Source organism: Plecotus auritus (assembly GCF_963455305.1).
Source record: "Plecotus auritus genome assembly, chromosome: 4".
Classification (NCBI taxonomy): domain Eukaryota; kingdom Metazoa; phylum Chordata; class Mammalia; order Chiroptera; family Vespertilionidae; genus Plecotus; species Plecotus auritus.
The window spans coordinates 135,197,561-135,216,938 of record NC_137775.1 but is presented as its reverse complement, the minus strand read 5'-3'; the positions used below and the strand labels follow the sequence as shown (position 1 = coordinate 135,216,938).

The following is a 19,378-nucleotide window of genomic DNA, read 5'->3' as shown; positions in this document are numbered from 1 at the left end:
CTCTCAGATAATTAGTGACTTTGAGCAGGTTTTCATGTCTTTTGGCCTTATGTCTTCTTTCGAAAAGTATCTATTTAGGTCTAACAACCACATCTTATTCTGTTTACTTGTGTAGACTTCTGGTTAAGCTTTTTTTAAAAAAATTGAATTTATTTGGGTGACATTTGTTAATAAGATTATATAGGTTTCAAGTGTACAATTCTATGATACATCATCTGTATTTTGCATTGTGTGCCCATAGACTGCGCTCTTTAAGGATCAGCATTGTGTGTGATATTAGCATCCCCAGCACCTAGTATATGCTTAGCAAATGATCAAACAATAATTAGATAGGAACCAAATTACATGAGGTCACAAGTCCCCTGCTCTACCAGTTACTATATGCACGACTATTAAGTCAACAAGTATTTGAGAGCTTTCTATGTGAGGTGTTGTCGTATGCACTGGAATGGGAAGAGCCAAACCCAGTATGATTTAGCAGGAACCATGAACCTTAATGGACAGGGATTCTTTTTTTAAAAAAATATATTTTATTGATTTTTTACAGAGAGGAAGGGAGAGGGATAGAGAGTTAGAAACATCGACGAGAGAGAAACATCGATCAGCTGCCTTCTGCACACCCCCTACTGGGGACGTGCCCGCAACCAAGGCACATGCCCTTGACGGGAATCGAACCTGGGACCTTTCAGTCCGCAGGCCGACGCTCTATCCACTGAGCCAAACCGGTTTTGGCTGGACAGGGATTCTTAGGGAGTATCTACTTTCCTCTCTTACAAGTGTAATTTGTGGAGCCTCAAACGTTGTTTTTTTCACCCTCACTCTGAGGTCAGGAAAGAAAGGGGAGAAAGCACATGACATACCCAGGGCTCGCACTCACCACACTTAGAATATCATAATATGAACCAAATAATAAACTTTAATTTTAATATGTTACAGAATAATTATTTTGAAGTACAAAAATAACTGTAAAATTTTTTTTACATTTACAAGTAATATTTTCTGCAGACTATAAATACTATCTAGATGCTGTTAGGACTATAGAGCAATATGATCCTTAAAGTCCATTCGTAAGTTTCCTGCCACAGGAGAACAAAGACCAGGGAGGGGAAAAAACTTGCTTGACACCAGGAATCAGACCATAAAAGGAACTGAAACTGTCCTGGAGACACTTGATCGCACACCTGCATTCCATCCGCATTCCAAGCCCACTGATTCAGTCCCCAAACCCACTGACGACAAGAGCTTCCTGCCAGTGACTGCATATAAGGATGAAACTCCAGCTCCTGAGTGCTGCCATCATCACCCCAATGTCCCTTGGCTTGGTGCCGTGTAGGCCTTCCCTTGGGATATCCCACCCCCTACTCCCCAACCCCTTTCCTTAAATAAATTCACTTCTTCTTTATCTACCATCTGAGATGGCTATTTAGCCTGCCCGTGCACCACAACCATGCTAACCTTTCAGATGCTATGAACTGTACACGTTACACAGCATTCCTAGGCCTGGACCTTCCTTTCTCCTGTATCGTCAGATGGAGAAAAGCAGTTGTGCAAAACACTCTGCAGTCTTGAGACCATACCAAGACCTTTTATTTATTTATTTGTTATTTTTTATTTTTGGTTGATCCAGATGAGTTTGGGCCAAATATAATTAGTTTCTTTTGTAGAGGGAATCATAAGCAATCTAGGGCAGGAATATTGAGGTTGAAGATCACTTGACATAGATGTTCAGTGACCTCCTTGTCAAACCTGGCTTGCTGGTATCCCAACACCTCTGCAGAGACAAAGGCAGTTCAGAGGCCATGGGAAAATAAGACAGGATCAGTGGCTGAGGAGGGGAGTCAACAAAGGAGGTGTCAATGTCCAGAGAGAGCCATCAGCAGTCAGTGGATCTCTATCATCCCATCCTCAGAGGACAGAGGGTCAGAGGGGTCGAGTTTCTTCCGCCATCATTGAAACCAGGATTGAAGAAAGGCCGTAGGGGCCCAGTGAAGGCACATTCTGAGAAGGTGTAGATGAGGGAGCCGTGGTCAGTAATGTTGTAGAAGCAGACAGTATGGGCCTCATAGTCCAGGAAGATCCCAATTTGGCGTGGAGGCACCGAAAGGTGGAGTGGAGTCTGCGGGCAGGTGCCAGCCTCATATCTTTGTTTCTTCCACAGCCAAATTGTCCAGAAGCCATTCATGGGGCTGAGTATAAAATGCCCCTTCCTCTGCACAGAGTCTTCAAACACCCAGGTCCCAAGCCTCCTTTCCCGTCACATCTACCTCCCAGTAACGTTTTCCAGAATCAAAGCACTGGGTACCCAGGACCACAGGATAAGTATCAAATCTCTCCTCATTTTCAGGCACCTTCTGTTGGGTGTCTCCAAGCCTTACTTGTCTCTTGTCCTCTGAAATGATAAGCCGTGGATTGGCTGTGTGTGGATCCAGAGTGATGTGTATTCCACACATCCTCAGCATACTCTTCAGCCCCGGCACAAGGCACACACTCCTCAGGTCTGGGGAGGTGATGTCCATCTCTCCCAGTTTCCAGGATTCACTCCTTTCCAGGACACTTTTTACCTCCTGCAGCAGCTCCAGCTCTGAGCCCCGGCTTCTCCTCTCCAGCTCTGAGATCAGCTCCTGCAGGGCCTGGCAGCGCTGGGCCAGCTTGTCCTCCGTCTCGACCCCCAGGATTCTCAGCTGTTCCCTCTCTTCCTTCTCTAGCTTCTGCAATTGCCTCTGTTTCTCTTCAGCCAGGAAGTTTTTCTGCTGCTCAAACTCTGCATGAATCCTCAATTGGTGTGTCTCAACCTTCTCCTTTCAGGCTGCTGTCTTCATTACAACATCCATTTCCAACTTCTCAGCCAATTCTTGCTCTTTTCTCAGTTTCTTTAATGCCACCTGGAGCTTCTCCTGGTACTCCTGGGCAGCCTCCTCAAGCGGGACCACAGGGTGGTCACGGTGTTTCCGAGACTGGGAACACACCAGGCAAAGAGCCTTCTCATCTCTCTCACAGAACAGGAGTTTCTCTCCATGCACCCCACATTGCTCCTTCTGTGTGCCCTCCTTGGCATTTTGGCTGATTTGTCTTAGGTTGTCCACCATATTGGCTAGCTGGAGATTGGGCCGGAAGTTCCTGAGCAGGAATTGCTTCCTGCACAAAGGACAGGTGCCACCCCCAGCTTTGGCGACCTGAGAGATGCATTCATGGCAGAAGCTGTGGCCACATTCAATGCTCACAGGCTCCACTGTGGGATCCAGGCAGATGGGGCATGTGACCTCCTCCCACATCATTGCCAAGGGCTTTGCCATGGGGGGGGATGTTCCTAGTAAGCAGCACTGTGGAGATCGCGAGGTGACCTTTTCGGGGGACTCGGGACGGCAGCTGGCTTTCTATTTCACTTTCAATTTTCTGTCCATACCAAGACCTTTTAGAAGTAGCTATCCTGAATGGCGGAACTGGATGGTATCTTTCCTAAACTAGTCTTTATGGTTTTTGGTGTTGTTTGGTTTTTGTTCAATTCTATAGATAAAAAACTTTTTAAGAATTAGTTTAAAATTCTGGGAATTGCTATTTTTGGAATATCATATCCCCACCCCACCCCCCCCAAAAAAGACAGAAAAATGCAGGAAGAAGTATTAAATTCAACAAAAGCTCATTTAAAAGTAAATCACCATCAGTGGGAAAGCTTTTCAAATATAGGGAATTTGAAAATAACTGCAATTAACTGGAAGGCACATTTCATCGCCAAAAGCCACCAAAGAGTTTCATCTTTTTTCCACTATTACCTTTCCTAATCTTTTAAGAATAACAAGAAAGATTCTAAAAATTATAGCAGGTTCTGCCCAGATGTGATGCACCTAGTACGTTGGATGCTGAAAACCAATTATTGAAAAAGTAGGAACAACGTATTGAGGAAACAGAGTAGTTTTAGCATATGAAAAAGGATGTAACTTTGTTTTCTAAAATTCAGTTATTCAGGCCAGTTTCTTTTGATTTGTGCTCTGAACTGCTTAGATCTGGGTCTAAGATAAAAGACAAGAAAACGGGTCATCTTCCTGAATAGAGCTGAAAGAACCTTTGCAACTGTTCAGAAGTATCTGAGGTTTTGGATCATCTCTCCTTAGCTGCTTTGACTCCTTCCATGTTCCCATCTCTAGTCTATACACCTTCTTCATCCATAGAGATGGCTCTGCATCTCTAGTTTCTACACCTGTAATACTGGGTGCCTTAAACTCAAAGAAAAAATATGGTGTAGAAACAAAGGTAATCTGGTACATAAAAACATGCAGGTCTATTTTCTGAAAATAGCTTGTGAGCCTAGTTGTGTAATAGGATTATGTTGCAAAAGCTCAGAAACATGGGGCTGGGATATTACTTAGGATAGAGCCCAGCCATTAGGAAATCCCTCATAGGGCTCTACACACCCATGTTCTACATCATTACATTAATACATGGCCATAATGCATACACATAGCCTTTGCAGCCCTACTTTCAAATTGATGTTTATTCAGCAAGATACATGAAGGGAAAACCTAACCTGTTTTGTTACCTAAAATATAATGAAGAAATGACAAATGAGTTCCTTAAATGTACCACACAGATTTTTTCCATAGTACTCATCTTTTAAAAAACTGCAATGTTACTCCACTGTGACATGTTATCATCAAGAATTCAGTTACTGAAAGATTAACTCCTAAGCCTATTATCTATTAATGAACGGGCAGCTTGGATAAAGGTTCTTACTGACATTCTTAGAATCATATAGCTATTTATAACTTCTGTTCTCCCAAGATTCAGAGACGCATTACAAAACTCTTTATGGAATTCCCTAGTAACAAGGGATAGTGTACAGAGATGGCTAAAAATAAGATAATAGAATGATGGTGACTCTTGAGCATTAATGACATTTGTTATTGCAGCTTGGAGAAAACGCCATAGAATGTTAATGTAAGAACAAAGTTATGCTGTTCTCCTTAAAGTCAGTAAATTACATGACAGTATTCTGAGTATTTTTGGAAGAAAGGCACCGGATAAGTTCAAAGTCTTATTGCTGGTCAGATCACACAGGGGCCACAGCAAAGACTATGGAACTTGGTTCAGCCTGGAGGCAAGTCTAAGCAGTCACTGGTCTTGTGGCTTGAAGAACAAGGAAGGAAAACATCAATAAAATAGAGTCCTGCATCTTACATTAAACTCAAGGAAAATAATTCCCAATTTCCTGTCAAGGCAGTGACTGGTTCCCTAGGCCTCCAGAGGGATGTCAGACAGGCACCCTGTTCTCTTTGGCCCATTTCTTCATGATCCGGATGATGTACTCTACTTGGGTGTTACCTGTGCTTCTCAGTAGATGGAGCACTTCTCGAAGGGTCTCTCTGAGGAAAAAAATTGAAAGGACAAAGTGTTTTAATAGAGAATGAATACTAACAGGTAAAATAAACTCTTATCTGTTCTTCATATACTTGTAGTAGGGCATTTTTGGTAACAGACTCTTTCCCTTTGTATTCATAAACCAATTACAAACTTCCTGGCCTTCTATCGTATGGTGGCATAGTAAAATGAAAATCCTATGCTATCCTTTTCACCAACCCAAGTTTTCCTTGTTTACTTATACTATCTACACACATGTATTAACCTTTTTGTCTTAATAAGACATGAGTATTTCCATTTTTGTGCTTATTCTACATGACAGAGTAGAAAGAGGGTATATCAATGAGCTGGGGGCAGATTTGGGTTCCACTTCTAGCTCCTTACTAACAAGTCACTTAACTTGTCTGAGTCCCAGATTTCTCTTTGTTTAAGGTGACAATTACCATAAACTGGGTATCACTGCCATATTTTCGAAATTTTACAAAGCCAGAGGAATGGATGATTTCCTCAAGAAAAATAACATATTAAAAATACGGAAAAGAAGAAAGTTAAGAACCAAGAGTTAGCAAATGTCCAGTATTTATGTTTTAAGTAATTTAAATTTAATTATAATTAGAATTAGTGTTTTAAGTAATGCATACTAAAACTTCCCTACTAACTTATCAAATCTACAGGCAACTGCATATTGATCCTCTTCCCTAAGAGTTATCTCATATTTTCAACTTATTTTTTCCCCTCAAACAACCTCTTTTACTTAACCAAATTCTTTTAAACTTTTATTTAGGACTGGAAGTAGATACAAAGCGGGAGGTAATTTTTGAAAGATTGTTTACTTATAAAATAATCATACCTCCTATTCATACATCAGTAACAAATACATTCCATGTAATTATTTTTAGAACACTGAATTTCGTTTTAAGCATTTCAATTTTTGTTACAAATGGAGCTACAAGCCACTTAATTTTATTTAATCTAATGTCTTAGTATTTTCTGGAATATTAGAGGCAAATGAAGAAAAAATTATTAACCACATCTACTCCATTCCTAATTCTTTGAGGCCTAAACTAAAAGATAAGAAAAAGCTAATAGGGCCGAAACCGGTTTGGCTCAGTGGATAGAGCGTCGGCCTGCGGACTGAAGGGTCCCAGGTTCGATTCCGGTCAAGGGCATGTACCTTGGTTGCGGGCACATCCCCAGTGGGAGGTGTGCAGGAGGCAGCTGATCGATGTTTCTCTCTCATCGATGTTTCTAGCTCTCTATCCCTCTCCCTTCCTCTCTCTGTAAAATATCAATAAAATATATTTAAGAAAAAGCTAAAAGGCAAAAAAAAGATAGAAGAGATTGAAGAAGACTTTGTTTATGCAATGGCAATTCATTTAGAGGCAAATATTTATCTTGCTCTTATATTTGAGAGCTGTAGTATGCTCAGTGTCCCCAGTATTAGGATTTAAAATGATCTGATTCTATAAAATAAAAATTTTCTTGGAGGAAAAAGGTCAGATACAAATATATAACATCAAAAAGTTTTATTTTTATTCATCATTCTAAAATATTTTATAATTTTGAGTTTTCAGACGAGGATGCCATCATGAAAACAATTCTTTTTCCTCACAAACCAGCAAATGAGTAGAGGTAGTGTTTGTTGTCTGTAGACTTACTTGGGTTCTCGCCCAGCTAAGATCATCTGGAAAATGCCCACACAGGCCCCCCTCTTGCCTTCCCAATATTCAGGGTTAGGATCCAGCCTCTCTAGGACATCAAAAGCTTTGGCTGAATAGTAAAACTGGCCCATCTGAATAAAAGAAAGAATTGTGCTAGTACATGTAGTCACAAGATTACACAGAATGAAACTAAACATAAAGATGCCATGAAGCAGGATTGTATAAAATGAATGCATGGGTAATGACAAAATTTTCTGTTAGCAAATTAGATAAATTTTAATTCTTTATTAAACCAAGAAAGAAGAAAATCAGTTTGCATACATGTGTTCAATTTAAATTAGCTTACCTTCATTCAGTTTTCAACAATATATATTTTTTACATATAGTCAAGTTATTCTATAAGCAACACATCTGTCATTTCTTCTAATTATATTCCAATCTTGAGAATAAATTCCAACAACTGTGATTTGAACTGAGTATTTTTCATGTCTTCTCAGTACATTCTGTAGGGATTACTATCATTCCTTTTATGCTAGTTTGATCATGTTCAACCCAAGAGGATGGTCTTTCCTGACCTCGTCTAAATTCTCAGTATGCTTTGATGTATACTGAATACTACTCTAAAACACCAACTCTTTAAAACGTTTAATTTATTTTCACATATATATTTCCTTGGCCTTGTAGGAAACGTTGAATAACATTAAATTTTGCTTAGATGAGTTTACTTGACTGGCAATGAAAAACGTACGGTGTTATATAAAAATTTCACTGAAGGCTTCAAATTGTTGAGTAATCTTCTAGCCAGTGTGGTTTAGTTACTTCTCCATTCCTATAAACTGTTGTCATAAACATTTACCAATTTCTTGAAGAGCTCTACTGCATTCTTAGCATAGCTTTTTCTCTACTTCAGGGAAAACACAACTTTCCTCCCTTCCGTTTAAATTATACCTTCATTCATCCTTCCCTCTTTTCTGTCTATCTCACAGGGGGAAGTGTTCTTTTATTTTAAGAGAGTGAAGGCGGGGAGAGACAGAGACAGAGACAGAGAAACATCAATGTGAAAGAAACATTGATTGGTTGCCTCCTGCACAAACCCTGACGGGAGCCAGGGATTGAGCCTGCAAACCGAGGCATTTGACCTTGATCAGAATCAAACCCGCAGCCCTTCAGTCCATCGGCTGACTCTCTATCCACTGAGCAAAACTGGTTAGGGTGCGAAGTGTTCCTATTCCTTTTCAAATTAACCCTTCTTCCTATGACCTCTTAAGCACTTTTCAGGGTGAAATAACACACATAGAGAATGGTGCATGCTACATAAATGTACAGTTTAATGTCTGATTATAAGGTGAATACAAGTGTAACCACTACGCAGGTCAAGAAAGGAAACATTGACAGCAAAACAGAAGCTCTTTGTGTCCCTTCCAAACCACAACCTTCTCCTTCCTTCCGAATTAACTACTATTCCAACTTTTATGGTCAATCGTCTTTTGACTTTCTTTATAAGCACCTATGTGTATATCTTTAGATAATATAATTGAGTTTTGCACTCAGAATTTTATCTATATAAAATAATACTGTAAATACTCTTGTGTATATTTGTAAGATTCACCTATATTGCTGGATATAACTCTAATTGTTTTTTTTTAAATAATTCTTTATTGTTGAAAGTATTTCATATGTCCTCCTTTTCCCCCCATTGACCCCCTCCAGCCCACCTCCGCCCTTTTTAAAAAGCATATATTTTTATTGATTTCAAAGAGGAAGGTAGAGGTAGAGAGATAGAAACATAATGATAAGAGAGAATCATTGATCGGCTGCCTCCTGCACACCCCCTACTGGGGATCGAGCCCACAACCCAGGCATGTGCCCTTGACTGGAATAGAACCTGGTACCCTTCAGTCTACAGGCCTACGCTCTATCCATTGAGCCAAACTGGCTAAGGCTAGTTGGTTTACTTTATTTTATTTTTAAATAAATATGTGTTTTGTGTGGTTTTTAAAATTTTTTTTTTTAATTGATTTCAGAGAGGAAGGGAGAGGGTGAGAGAATCATCAATGATGAGTGAGAATCATTGATCTGCTGCTTCCTGCATGCCCCTACTGGGGATCGAGCTCCTAACCAGGGCATGTGTCCTTGACCGGAATCCAACTTGGGACCCTTCAGTCCGCAGGCTGACGCTCTATCTACTGAGCCAAACCAGCTAGGGCTAGTTGGTTTATTTTTTTAAAACTTTAAATTTTGGCCCTAGCTGGTTTGGCTCACTGGATAGAGAATCAGCCTGTGGACTGAAGGGTCCGGGTTCAATTCCGGTCAGGGTAAATGCCTGGCTTGTGGGCTTAATCTGCAGTGGGGAGCATGCAGGAGGCAGCCGATTGATGATTCTCTCTCATCATTGATGTTTCTATCTCTCTCCCTCTTCTTTCCTCTCTGAAATAATAATAATAATAAACTTTTAATTTTGAATTATAGATTTACAGGAAGTTGCAAAGATAGTACAGAGAGATCTCATGTATCTTTCACCCAATTCCCCCCATCCTGCCCCGCCTAACAGCTTATATAACAATATTACAACATCACAATATCAAAACCAGAAAATGCACGTTGCTACAATATACGTATAGTTCTGTCATTTTAACAAATGCATAGATTCATATACCCACCACCACTATCAAGATACACAACTGTTCCTTCACCACAAAGATCTCCCTTGTGCTAAACCTTTATAATCACATGCATTCCCCTCCCTGCTCACCATCCTAACTCCTGGCAATTACTAATTTCTTCTATATTTCTATAATTTTCAAGAATGTTAGGCTCTGGCTAGATAGTTCAGTTGGTTAGAGCGTCATCCTGATATGCCAAGGCTATGGGTTCGATCCCTGGTCAGGGCACATACAGGAAGCAACCAATGAATGCATAAAAGATTGGAGGAGCAAGTCAGTGTTTTTCTCCGTTTGCCTTTCCCTATGCTCCCCTTCTTCCTCTCTAAAAAATCAATAAAAATTACCCTGGCCAGTGTGGCTCAGCTGGTTGGGAGCATTGTCCAAGGGCACCAAGGGGTCACAGGTTTGATTCTAGGCCAGGTTATATATCCAGATTGCAGGTTTGATCCCTTGTCGGAGGGGAGGAGAAGGCATATAGAACCCATGTTTCTCACTCACATAGATGTTTCTCTCTCTCTCCCTCTCCCATCCTCTCTCTCTGGAATCAATGAAAAAATATCCTGGGGGGGTGCCGAAACCGGTTTGGCTCAGTGGATAGAGCATCGGCCTGCGGACTGAAGGGTCCCGGGTTCGATTCCGGTCAAGGGCATGTACCTTGGTTGCGGGCACATCCCCAGTGGGAGGTGTGCAGGAGGCAACTGATCAATGTTTCTCTCTCATCGATGTTTCTAGCTCTCTATCCCTCTCCCTTCCTCTCTGTAAAATATCAATAAAAATATATTAAAAAAAAAATATCCTGGGGGGGCCAAAAGGGGGGTATCCCTAGGTGAGCATTTAAATAAATAAATAAATAAAATTTAAAGAATGTTATCTATACATATAAAGATTACATCTTTATATGTATAAAGATTATGGTGACTCAGTCACGCCCAGACTGTGGGCGGGGACTGCCGGCCCCAGTGCTAACATCATGCTGCCTGCATGCATCCCTGCCCAGCGCTGAGGTGAAGCTGCCTGCCTGCATCCCCAGCTAGGGACATGACACTGCCTGCGTGTGTCCCCCTTCAGCACTGACGTGATGCTGCGGGTGGGGAGGGCTGGGCTTGATGGGGGACTTCAGGCCATTCCCCTCACACCTGGCAGGGCTTGACAGGGGACCCCAGGCCGCGCCCCCCACCCCAGTGCCGACCCGGGGGGACCTGAGGCTGCGCCCCCTGCCTGGAGGGGCTTGACGGGGGTGGGGCCGGCCAGGTCTGGGTCTCACCCAATGGGGTTGGGGCCGGCTGGGTCTAGGTCTCCTGCGTTTTCAAAATGCATGTGGGTGGTGGGCGGGAACTTGACTCTAGGTCCCGCAGTGTGCCCCAGACTCTGACAGGAGGGAGATTTTATATACATTTTACTGATTTTCTTTCATCTTTGACACTTCTATTATAGAGAAAGGGCAAATAGCAATATTAAAATATTTCTTCTAATTAATTCCCTTTTATTTTATTTTTTAAAAATATATTTTATTGATTTTTTACAGAGAGAAGGGAGAGGGAGAGTTAGAAACATCAATGATAGAGAAACATCAATCAGCTGCCTCCTGCACACCCCCTACTGGAGATGTGCCCGCAACCAAGGTACATGCCCTTGACCAGCATCGAACCTGGGACCCTTGAGTCCGCAGGCTGACGCTCTATCCACTGAGCCAAACCGGTTAGGGCTAATTAATTCCCTTTTAATGTGCACGAATTTCGTGCACCGGCCCACTAGTATATATATAAAACAGCAGTATGAGATTCTTTGAGATTGTCTTTTTTCATTCAGCATAATATCCTTGTTTTTCCAAGTTACTGCCTGCATCAATAGTTTGTTCCTGTTATATAACCCTGCAAAAGCAGAAAGAATCTGCACCCAAAGTTTGGTTTAGATGTCAAGAATGATGATGCTGCCCTAGCCGGTTTGGCTCAGTAGATAGGGCATCGACCTGTGGACTGAAGTGTCCTGGGTTCAATTCGCGTCAAGGGCACATGCCCAGGTTGTGGGCTCCTTCCCCATAGGATACATGCAGGAGGCAGCCAATCAATGATTCTCTCTCATCATTGATGTTTCTATCTGTCCTCCCTCTCCCTTCCTCTCTGAAATCAATAAAAATATATTTAAAAAAAAAAAAAAAAAGGATGATGCTACACACACTCCAAGAGGGTATGGAAGGTTTTTTACTTATATAATTGAGGTGTCTGAAGAGAGTCTGGCAGGTCTCTCAAGCATGTCCAAACTGGCCTGAGAGAGCAAGCATTTGTGAATAGGTATTTACATGGATATTGGTTTTCATTTCCTGGGATAAAAAACTGCCTACTATACTGTGGTATATTTTTTCCATCCTTTAATTTTCATCCCGCTATATCATAATATTTAAAATGAGTTTCTTATAGAGAGTTGGGTCATTTTTTTAAATCTACTCTGTCAAATCTGTCTTTTAATTATTATATTTAGATCATTTACATTTAATGCAATTATTGATATGTTAGGACTGAAACTCTGCCTTTTTTCCCGTTGGTCCTTTGTTTTCAGTAACAAGGACATCTTGTACACATCTCTGCAGTTTTCAGCTGGAGAAAGACATGCTGTGCAATCTGCACAGAGGGAGGACAAGAAAATGTGTGCTTGACCTCTCTAGTCTTCGCCTTTACATACATATATTTCCCTCCTCTTCCTGCATTGTAATAAATCTTAGCTAGCCGAAACCGGTTTGGCTCAGTGGATAGAGCGTCGGCCTGTGGACTGAAAGGTCCCAGGTTCGATTCTGGTCAAGGGCACGTACCTTGGTTGCGGGCACATCCCCAGTGGGGGGTGTGTAGGAGGCAGCTGATTGATGTTTCTCTCACCGATGTTTCTAGCTCTCTATCCCTCTCCTCTCTCTTCCTCTCTGTAAAAAATTAATAAAATATATAAAAAATAAATAAATCTTAGCTATAAGTATAACTTTATGTTGAGTCATATGAGTCCTTCCAGTGAATCACCGAATTAGTGGGTAGTTGTAGACCAATGAGACACTAGGTAATGCCGAATTGTTTTTCTTTTTGTTGTTGTTAATCCTAAGTGGAGGATTTTTTCCACTGATTTTTAGAAAGAGTGAAATAGAGGGAGGAAGGGGGGTGGGAAAGAGAGAGAGAGAGAGAGAGAGAGAGAGAGAAACATTGACCCTTCGGTGCACAGGCCAAGGCTCTATCCACTGGGCAACTTTTTCAAAGTCATTATCTTCCTTTCATCTTAACCCCAACCCCTTCTCATTTTCAATAGGGTCTTACTCCATTAAAAATGCCCCCACTCTCTTGAATCTTGAATCTTCCTGTTCAATGGCTCCTCTTCCTCTACCTAAAGACATACTCTTACTCCCTATTCTAAAAGAAAAAGAACTCCCTCTCCACCAGCAAAAATAAATCCCTCCCCCCACAAAATCCCTAACCTGTTTCCCCTTTTAAGTTAGCTTCACATTTCTCCTTATCCTCAGCATCAGTTTTTTAAAGACTGTGGTCGACAATAAGCTTACTGCATCTGCTTTCTAATTCTCTTCTCTTCTCTCACTACTGCTGTTTCTCAGGCCTCATGCAACTCCATCTATGTGCAGATTTGACATTCTCCTTCCTTGGCTTTTTTTCTCCTTTCTTTGGTTTTTGACAACATAGGAACGGGGGGAAAAAGTAATGGAAAGCACTTTATCTCTCTTCTGTTTCCCCGCCCCCTTTCTGTTCATCTTCATCCTCTGTCTCTTTCACTGACTCTTCTTTCTATTTCTGTCCCATAAACACATGGTTTCTCATACCACTCCCCAGTTAACCTCTCTCTCCCATACTCAGCTGCTGCCGCTCCTATCACCACCACCATGACTGCTGTTAACTTCTAAAACTGGTCTCTAATCCTGATCTCTCACATGAGCACCTGAACTTCAGGCTCACCCTAGTAATTTTCCACATGTAATATCTCTGCCCAAGAGCCCCAAACACACTTCAGATTTATTATATCTAAAACTGAACTAAATTCTCGTCTTTTGATGTTTTTTTCCCTCTGCCTCCCCTAACTCACTTAACGTCAATACTATCCACCAAGTCATGTTAAACAATTTCAAGTTTTCTGTTTTAAAACCTTTTTTATTGATGGCGACTCACTTAAATTTTGTAATGATTCTTTTTTTAAAAATGTGATTTCAAAGAGCGGGAGGGAGGGAGGGATAGAAACATCAATGATGAGAGAGAATCATTGATCATCTGCCTCCTGCATGCCCCCTACTGAGTATCAAGCCCACAACCCAGGAATGTACCCTGACTGGGAATGGAACTGCAACCTCCTGGTTCACAGGTTGACGCTCAACCATTGAGCCAGGCTGTAATGATTCATTTTGACTAACACTAGACTCTCTTTACCTTTACCTGACATTTTCCTGTCTTTTGGATAAGCAGAAATATACCAAAAATAGGAATTTCTGGAATTTAGGTTAATTTTTAAAAACGCTCTTAATTTTTAAAAAGCTCTCCCTGCCTTTCAAATGTTCTACACACACACACACACACACACACACACACAGTCAGACCTTTACTAAATGCGTCTTCTTTTTCCTTTTCTGGTTCCTTTGTCTTTCCTGTCTACTATTTGCATATTAGTATTCCCTAAGGTTTGCAACCATTTACTTTTCTCACTTTACTTTCTTATCTGGGCAGTTGCACTGTTTTTCAGGGTTTCAATTACTACTGAAATGTTGATTTCTACAAACCTATGTCTCTAGATGTCAGAGGACATCTTTCTTAAGCTTCAAAACCAAATTTCCAAATCCCGGATGAATATCTGTATCTGGATGCTATCTAAAGATTCACAGCCTTTGGAAATCTAAAACCTCCTCTCTAAATCATTATTTCATATACACACAAAAACCCCATCATGCTATCTATCTCTGAACTCAGTTCATTCATAATAGAGATGACATTTCTGATATCACTATGCAAATCTTCTCACCAATAGTCATTTAGTCTGTAGGACACTTTTCCTCAACACTTAGCTAATGCAGCAGTGTGATGCTGATCTTCAATTTCCCTGTATCCTCATTCAGACTCACCTTGTAACAGTCATTAGCAATGAGCTGTAAGAGGCTAAAGGACTCGCCAGAGGTTTCCATCTTGAGATAAAGTTCCCAGGCTAGTCTTGGTTTCTTATTCATTATATCTACAAAAAAGAAACAAAGATTTATGCTTTTTAAATGTACAAGAAATACATTTCTACATCTTTCTATTTTATGGATTTAGTTCTATGTTTCAAATATAAAAAGTAATGTTAAATAGCTCTTACATGGAAAGCTCACAATGTTGGCATTAAGTTGGTTCCCTATCTGAATTCTACCGTACTTAAATTTTTTATTGAAGTTAGTATTCAGATAATTATGTCTTTTTAGGTTGGGTTGATTTCTAGTAGTTCCCACTTAGGTCATCTGCTTAAAAGAGGACACCTATCATTCATTAAATTCTACTCATATATTTTCAGCTTCACTTAGAGTATCTGACTGCTAAAATTTTCCTGCAACTTTAAAACTCAGGGAACATTTTAAATCTAGGTGAACAGAGGAGCAAGAAAAGATAGTGAAAAGAAAGAGAGAGAGAGACAGACAGACAGACACTGTAAGCTAAATAATATTTTAAAAATCATGTTTTTGACACTTTGCTCCATTTTAGTCCTGCATCATAGTGAAAAGATAAAATTAGCATAACAGTATTATTTCACACAAAACAACACTGTAAACTGAGACTCTGGAAACTTTAACAGGAAGAACCTGCCATCTTTCAGGGCTGGACATGCTAGGTCAGTGCTACATGGCAGACCTAATCACACGGTAAAATTATATATGTGCATGGCCACCCTAACTGACCAGCATTAATAACACGATTTTGGGGTTCACTTATTTTATAGCACAAAACAAAATTAGAAAATGCTCAGTATAATTTCCATCCAGAAGATTATATAGCAGGGAACAAAAAGATAATTCTTCTATAACATTTGAAAGAAGACTCACAGCCCAGCTGATGTGACTGAGTGGTTGAGCGTCGACCTGTGAACCAGGAGGTCACAGATCCGATTCCTGGTCAGGGCACATGCCCAGTTTGCAGGCTCAATCCCCAATGTGAGGCATGCAGGAGGCAGCCTATCAATGATTCCTTCTCATCATTGATGTTTTTACTCTTCCTCTCTCCCTTCCTCTCTGAAATCAATAAAAATATATTTTAAAAAAAAAGACTCACAATATGATCATGGGGATATAAAGTACAGCATAGGGAATACAGTCAATAATATTGTAATAACTACATGTGGTATCAGATAGGTACTAGATTTATCAGGGTGATAACTCAGTAAGATATATAATGTCTAATCACTGTGGTATACACCTGAAACTAATATAATATTGTATATCAACTGTAATTGAAAAATAAAAAATTACAGTAAAAAAAAAAAAGACTCACAGCATCGAGCTAACCAACTGAGGTAAATGTAATCATTTTTTAACTTCTCACTTTGTATTAAAAGGAAAACCTGCAAGAAGAGGAAATAAAGGGAATAAACATGAAGATGGTCTTGTAGTAAAAACATTCATATCCGTTTATCTTACATTAATGTTTAATATAGCCTTATAGATGACCAAATTCTATACAGGCTGCTAAGACAGTGAAGGACAAAATTGTGGTGATTTTAACATACTTCTCTGTTATTGTTATCACAGGCTGACAAAAGGTTGGTAAGATATAAAAGACTTGAACAAAATAATTAACAATTGTACAATACATATTATTTTCAAGATTGCATGACCATACTAATGGGCAATTTTAAAGGATTGGGTTACATAGACCACATTCTGTGACCACAATACAATTAAGTTAGAAATCAAAATTTAAAACCTGAGAAGGATAATGCATGTTTGAAAATCATGAAACATTTTTAAGTAATTCAGTCAAAAAAGGAATCATAATGGAAATTAGAATAATTTGTTGAATAACGAAATTCAATTGAATAATTTAACTGAATTATTTTGAATAATTTAAACAAATCACTTCTATGAAGTTAGAAGCAACATCATTGTTAGCCTTATAGTAAAGAGACTGAGTCAAAGAGGGGATGAGGGGGTTTCTAGGATTATGATAATATTCTGTTTCATGATTTAGGTTCTAATTATTTGGTTCTATTCCCCTTAAAAAAATCCATCAAGATATACACTGAGTGGCCAGATTATTATGATCTCTGAACACATAATAATCTGGCCACTCAGTGTAGACTGACCACAGAGTTGAGATTTTAAAATAAGGTTTTTCCATGTATAAGAACTGCATTGTGGATAGTTAGAAAGAAGCAGAGGACTTACTAGACAGAGGCTGGGGGCCACTATCTCCTGGTCCCTTGACATATCAAGATTTGCAAGCTTTCCCTTATACATAAGTACACTGAGTGGCCAGATTATTATGCATTCAGAGATCATCATAATCTGGCCACTCGGTGTATACTTTGATTTGTATACTTTTCTCCATATATATTATGCTTTTATAAAATTTATCAAAAAAGGAAAACATTAATGTGGTCATAAAATCTATATAACTATTCACATTGTACTTTCAAATGTGACCTATGAACAAAGAAACTTTTAATAGTCCTTTATCCTTGAACATTTTATTTCAGTGAGAAAAAGACAACAATGTTTTTAGACAGAATCACTCGAATGCCTTCCAAAGCAGGTACCCACCTCTTCACCCTCACTGGTATTGCCTGTTGCAGCTTTGGCTTGGGCATAATTAAAGTTAAAGATGTCATCATTATAGAAGTAACTCTGAAAAACATCCCAAGAATAGGTCACATTGAGCATTATCATATAAAATAGAAAAACATCAGTTATATAAGATAAACACAAAAATAAGCATAAGGAATTAGCTGATGCCACCATAATAAAAAGGCCATCTCTAAGAATATCTTCTCTCTAACATATTATATATAGTATTTTGTATACAAAGTCATCTAGAAAATTCTATACTGACCTTAAATGAGTTGAGGTAAATCAAGACATCATCAAATTGCTTGAGCAGGAAAAAACAGGAAGCCATGCACTGTCTCCCTGGTATTGTATCTGAAATGGAATGGGAACAGATACCATGTCTACTCATGAAACTAAAAGGCATCTTTAGCAGAAACTTCAGTTATTTAAAATTTAGAGATCAGAATGTATTACAAGACAGCTTTCTAGATTCTGAAATTATAGATTCTGTTTAGTGGACAAAACCTCAGCATAACAGAGATCACAGTACTTCAGAGTGACCAATAATCTCTCTGTGTTAACTCTGAGTTCAAAATGAACACATACCCTGCAGGCTACAGTATTCTCCAGATCACTTTTTATTTTCTTACCCAACTCTGACACCTCCACATATAACTAATGTGGCATGGTCTCCACCATTACTCATCTAAGACAACCTAGCCCTTTAAAAATATATATATATTTTTATTGATTTTAGAGAGGAAGGGAGAGGGAGAGATATAACATCGATGAGAGAGAATCATTGACTGTCATCCTCCTGCACGCCCCCACTGGGGATCGAGCCCACCACCTGGGGAATGTGCCCCGACCGGGAATCGAACTGTGACCTCCTGGTTCATAGGTCAATGCTCAACCACTGAGCCACGCTGGCAAGGCAACCTAGCACTTTCAATCTCAAATGGAGAATAAATTTGCCATGGAACCACCTGATCCTGATCCTGACCCAACCGTCTGTCTGATATCATATTCCTATTTGAGGCAGCAGATCGTTAGTGTAATCTCCATGCTTGCCATTGGCACTCCCAATCCTCCTTATTCTGTTTCTGCTCAATTTTCCCCATAGCAACTCATCATAGTCATATATACTATATAATATATTTATTTGTTATGTTTATAGTCTGTCACACTAGACTGTATGTTCCACAAAAGAAGGGGGATTATAGTTTTGTTTACTGCTATATCCCCAAGACCTCAATAAATTTTTGTAGTATGAATGAGTGAAATGGGGAAAGGAAATATTATTTGATAAATGGTTTTGGTGAAACATTTGAAAAAAAAATATCCAGGGGTGATAAAAATATTTAACAACCAGTTCAGCATGAACACATCAGCAGAATAGATGCTGGCCATAGACAACTGGTACGGACAGCCATACCAGTTCACACTGGTTACTGGCCCTTTTTATAGCTCTTCCTCAAGTCTTACACTAAATCTTGACTGATGAAATCAATATTTTAATAATAGAAACAAAGCCACAAAACGACTTGTGGGAAATATGGGTGAATATTATATAACTGCAAGGGTCAAAGCACTGTCTAAGCTTGATACCCATGTTAGAATTCATTATGGAGAGGATAAACTTAATTAAATAAGATTTAAATAGTTTAATATAAGAAAAAATACGACAAGCAAAGTTAAAAGTCAAATGACCCACTGGGGAAAAATATATACAAGAGCTCTTGAAAAATCAATTAAAGTTACCATTTCAAATAAAAAAACAGAATAAAAAATTAAAAACTCATAAACTAAAGAATATATTTATTCTTCTCTATTTCTAAACTCTCTCATCCCACTCCAGCTGAGATGCTAAAAAGAGCTAATTCCAATATTCTCTCCTATATCTGACTTCCCACTTTATAATGGGAAACCTAACAGATGTATCC

General features: G+C 39.5%; 2 protein-coding genes across 2 annotated transcripts in view; both read right to left on the bottom strand.

Moving 5' to 3' along the window:
- Positions 1-763: 763 nt before the first annotated feature.
- On the bottom strand, positions 764-3,549 carry LOC308246337 (E3 ubiquitin-protein ligase TRIM21-like). Its single transcript, XM_080664513.1, is given in 3 exon segments — positions 764-2,225; positions 2,227-2,801; positions 2,805-3,549. Coding segments are annotated over 3 exon segments (1,395 nt in total). The 5' UTR covers positions 3,294-3,549; the 3' UTR covers positions 764-1,894.
- Positions 3,550-4,469: 920 nt separating this feature from the next.
- The window catches only part of IFT56 (intraflagellar transport 56), a 54,902-nt gene continuing 39,993 nt past the window's right edge, over positions 4,470-19,378 (bottom strand). The window contains exons 13-18 of the mRNA XM_080664102.1: positions 17,719-17,807; positions 17,430-17,513; positions 16,162-16,231; positions 14,769-14,875; positions 7,011-7,144; positions 4,470-5,357 (exon numbers count right to left, since the gene is read on the bottom strand). Coding sequence (XP_080520228.1) covers positions 5,246-5,357; positions 7,011-7,144; positions 14,769-14,875; positions 16,162-16,231; positions 17,430-17,513; positions 17,719-17,807 — 596 coding nt within the window. The 3' untranslated portion in view covers positions 4,470-5,245. The remainder of the gene's footprint in view (positions 5,358-7,010; positions 7,145-14,768; positions 14,876-16,161; positions 16,232-17,429; positions 17,514-17,718; positions 17,808-19,378) is intronic.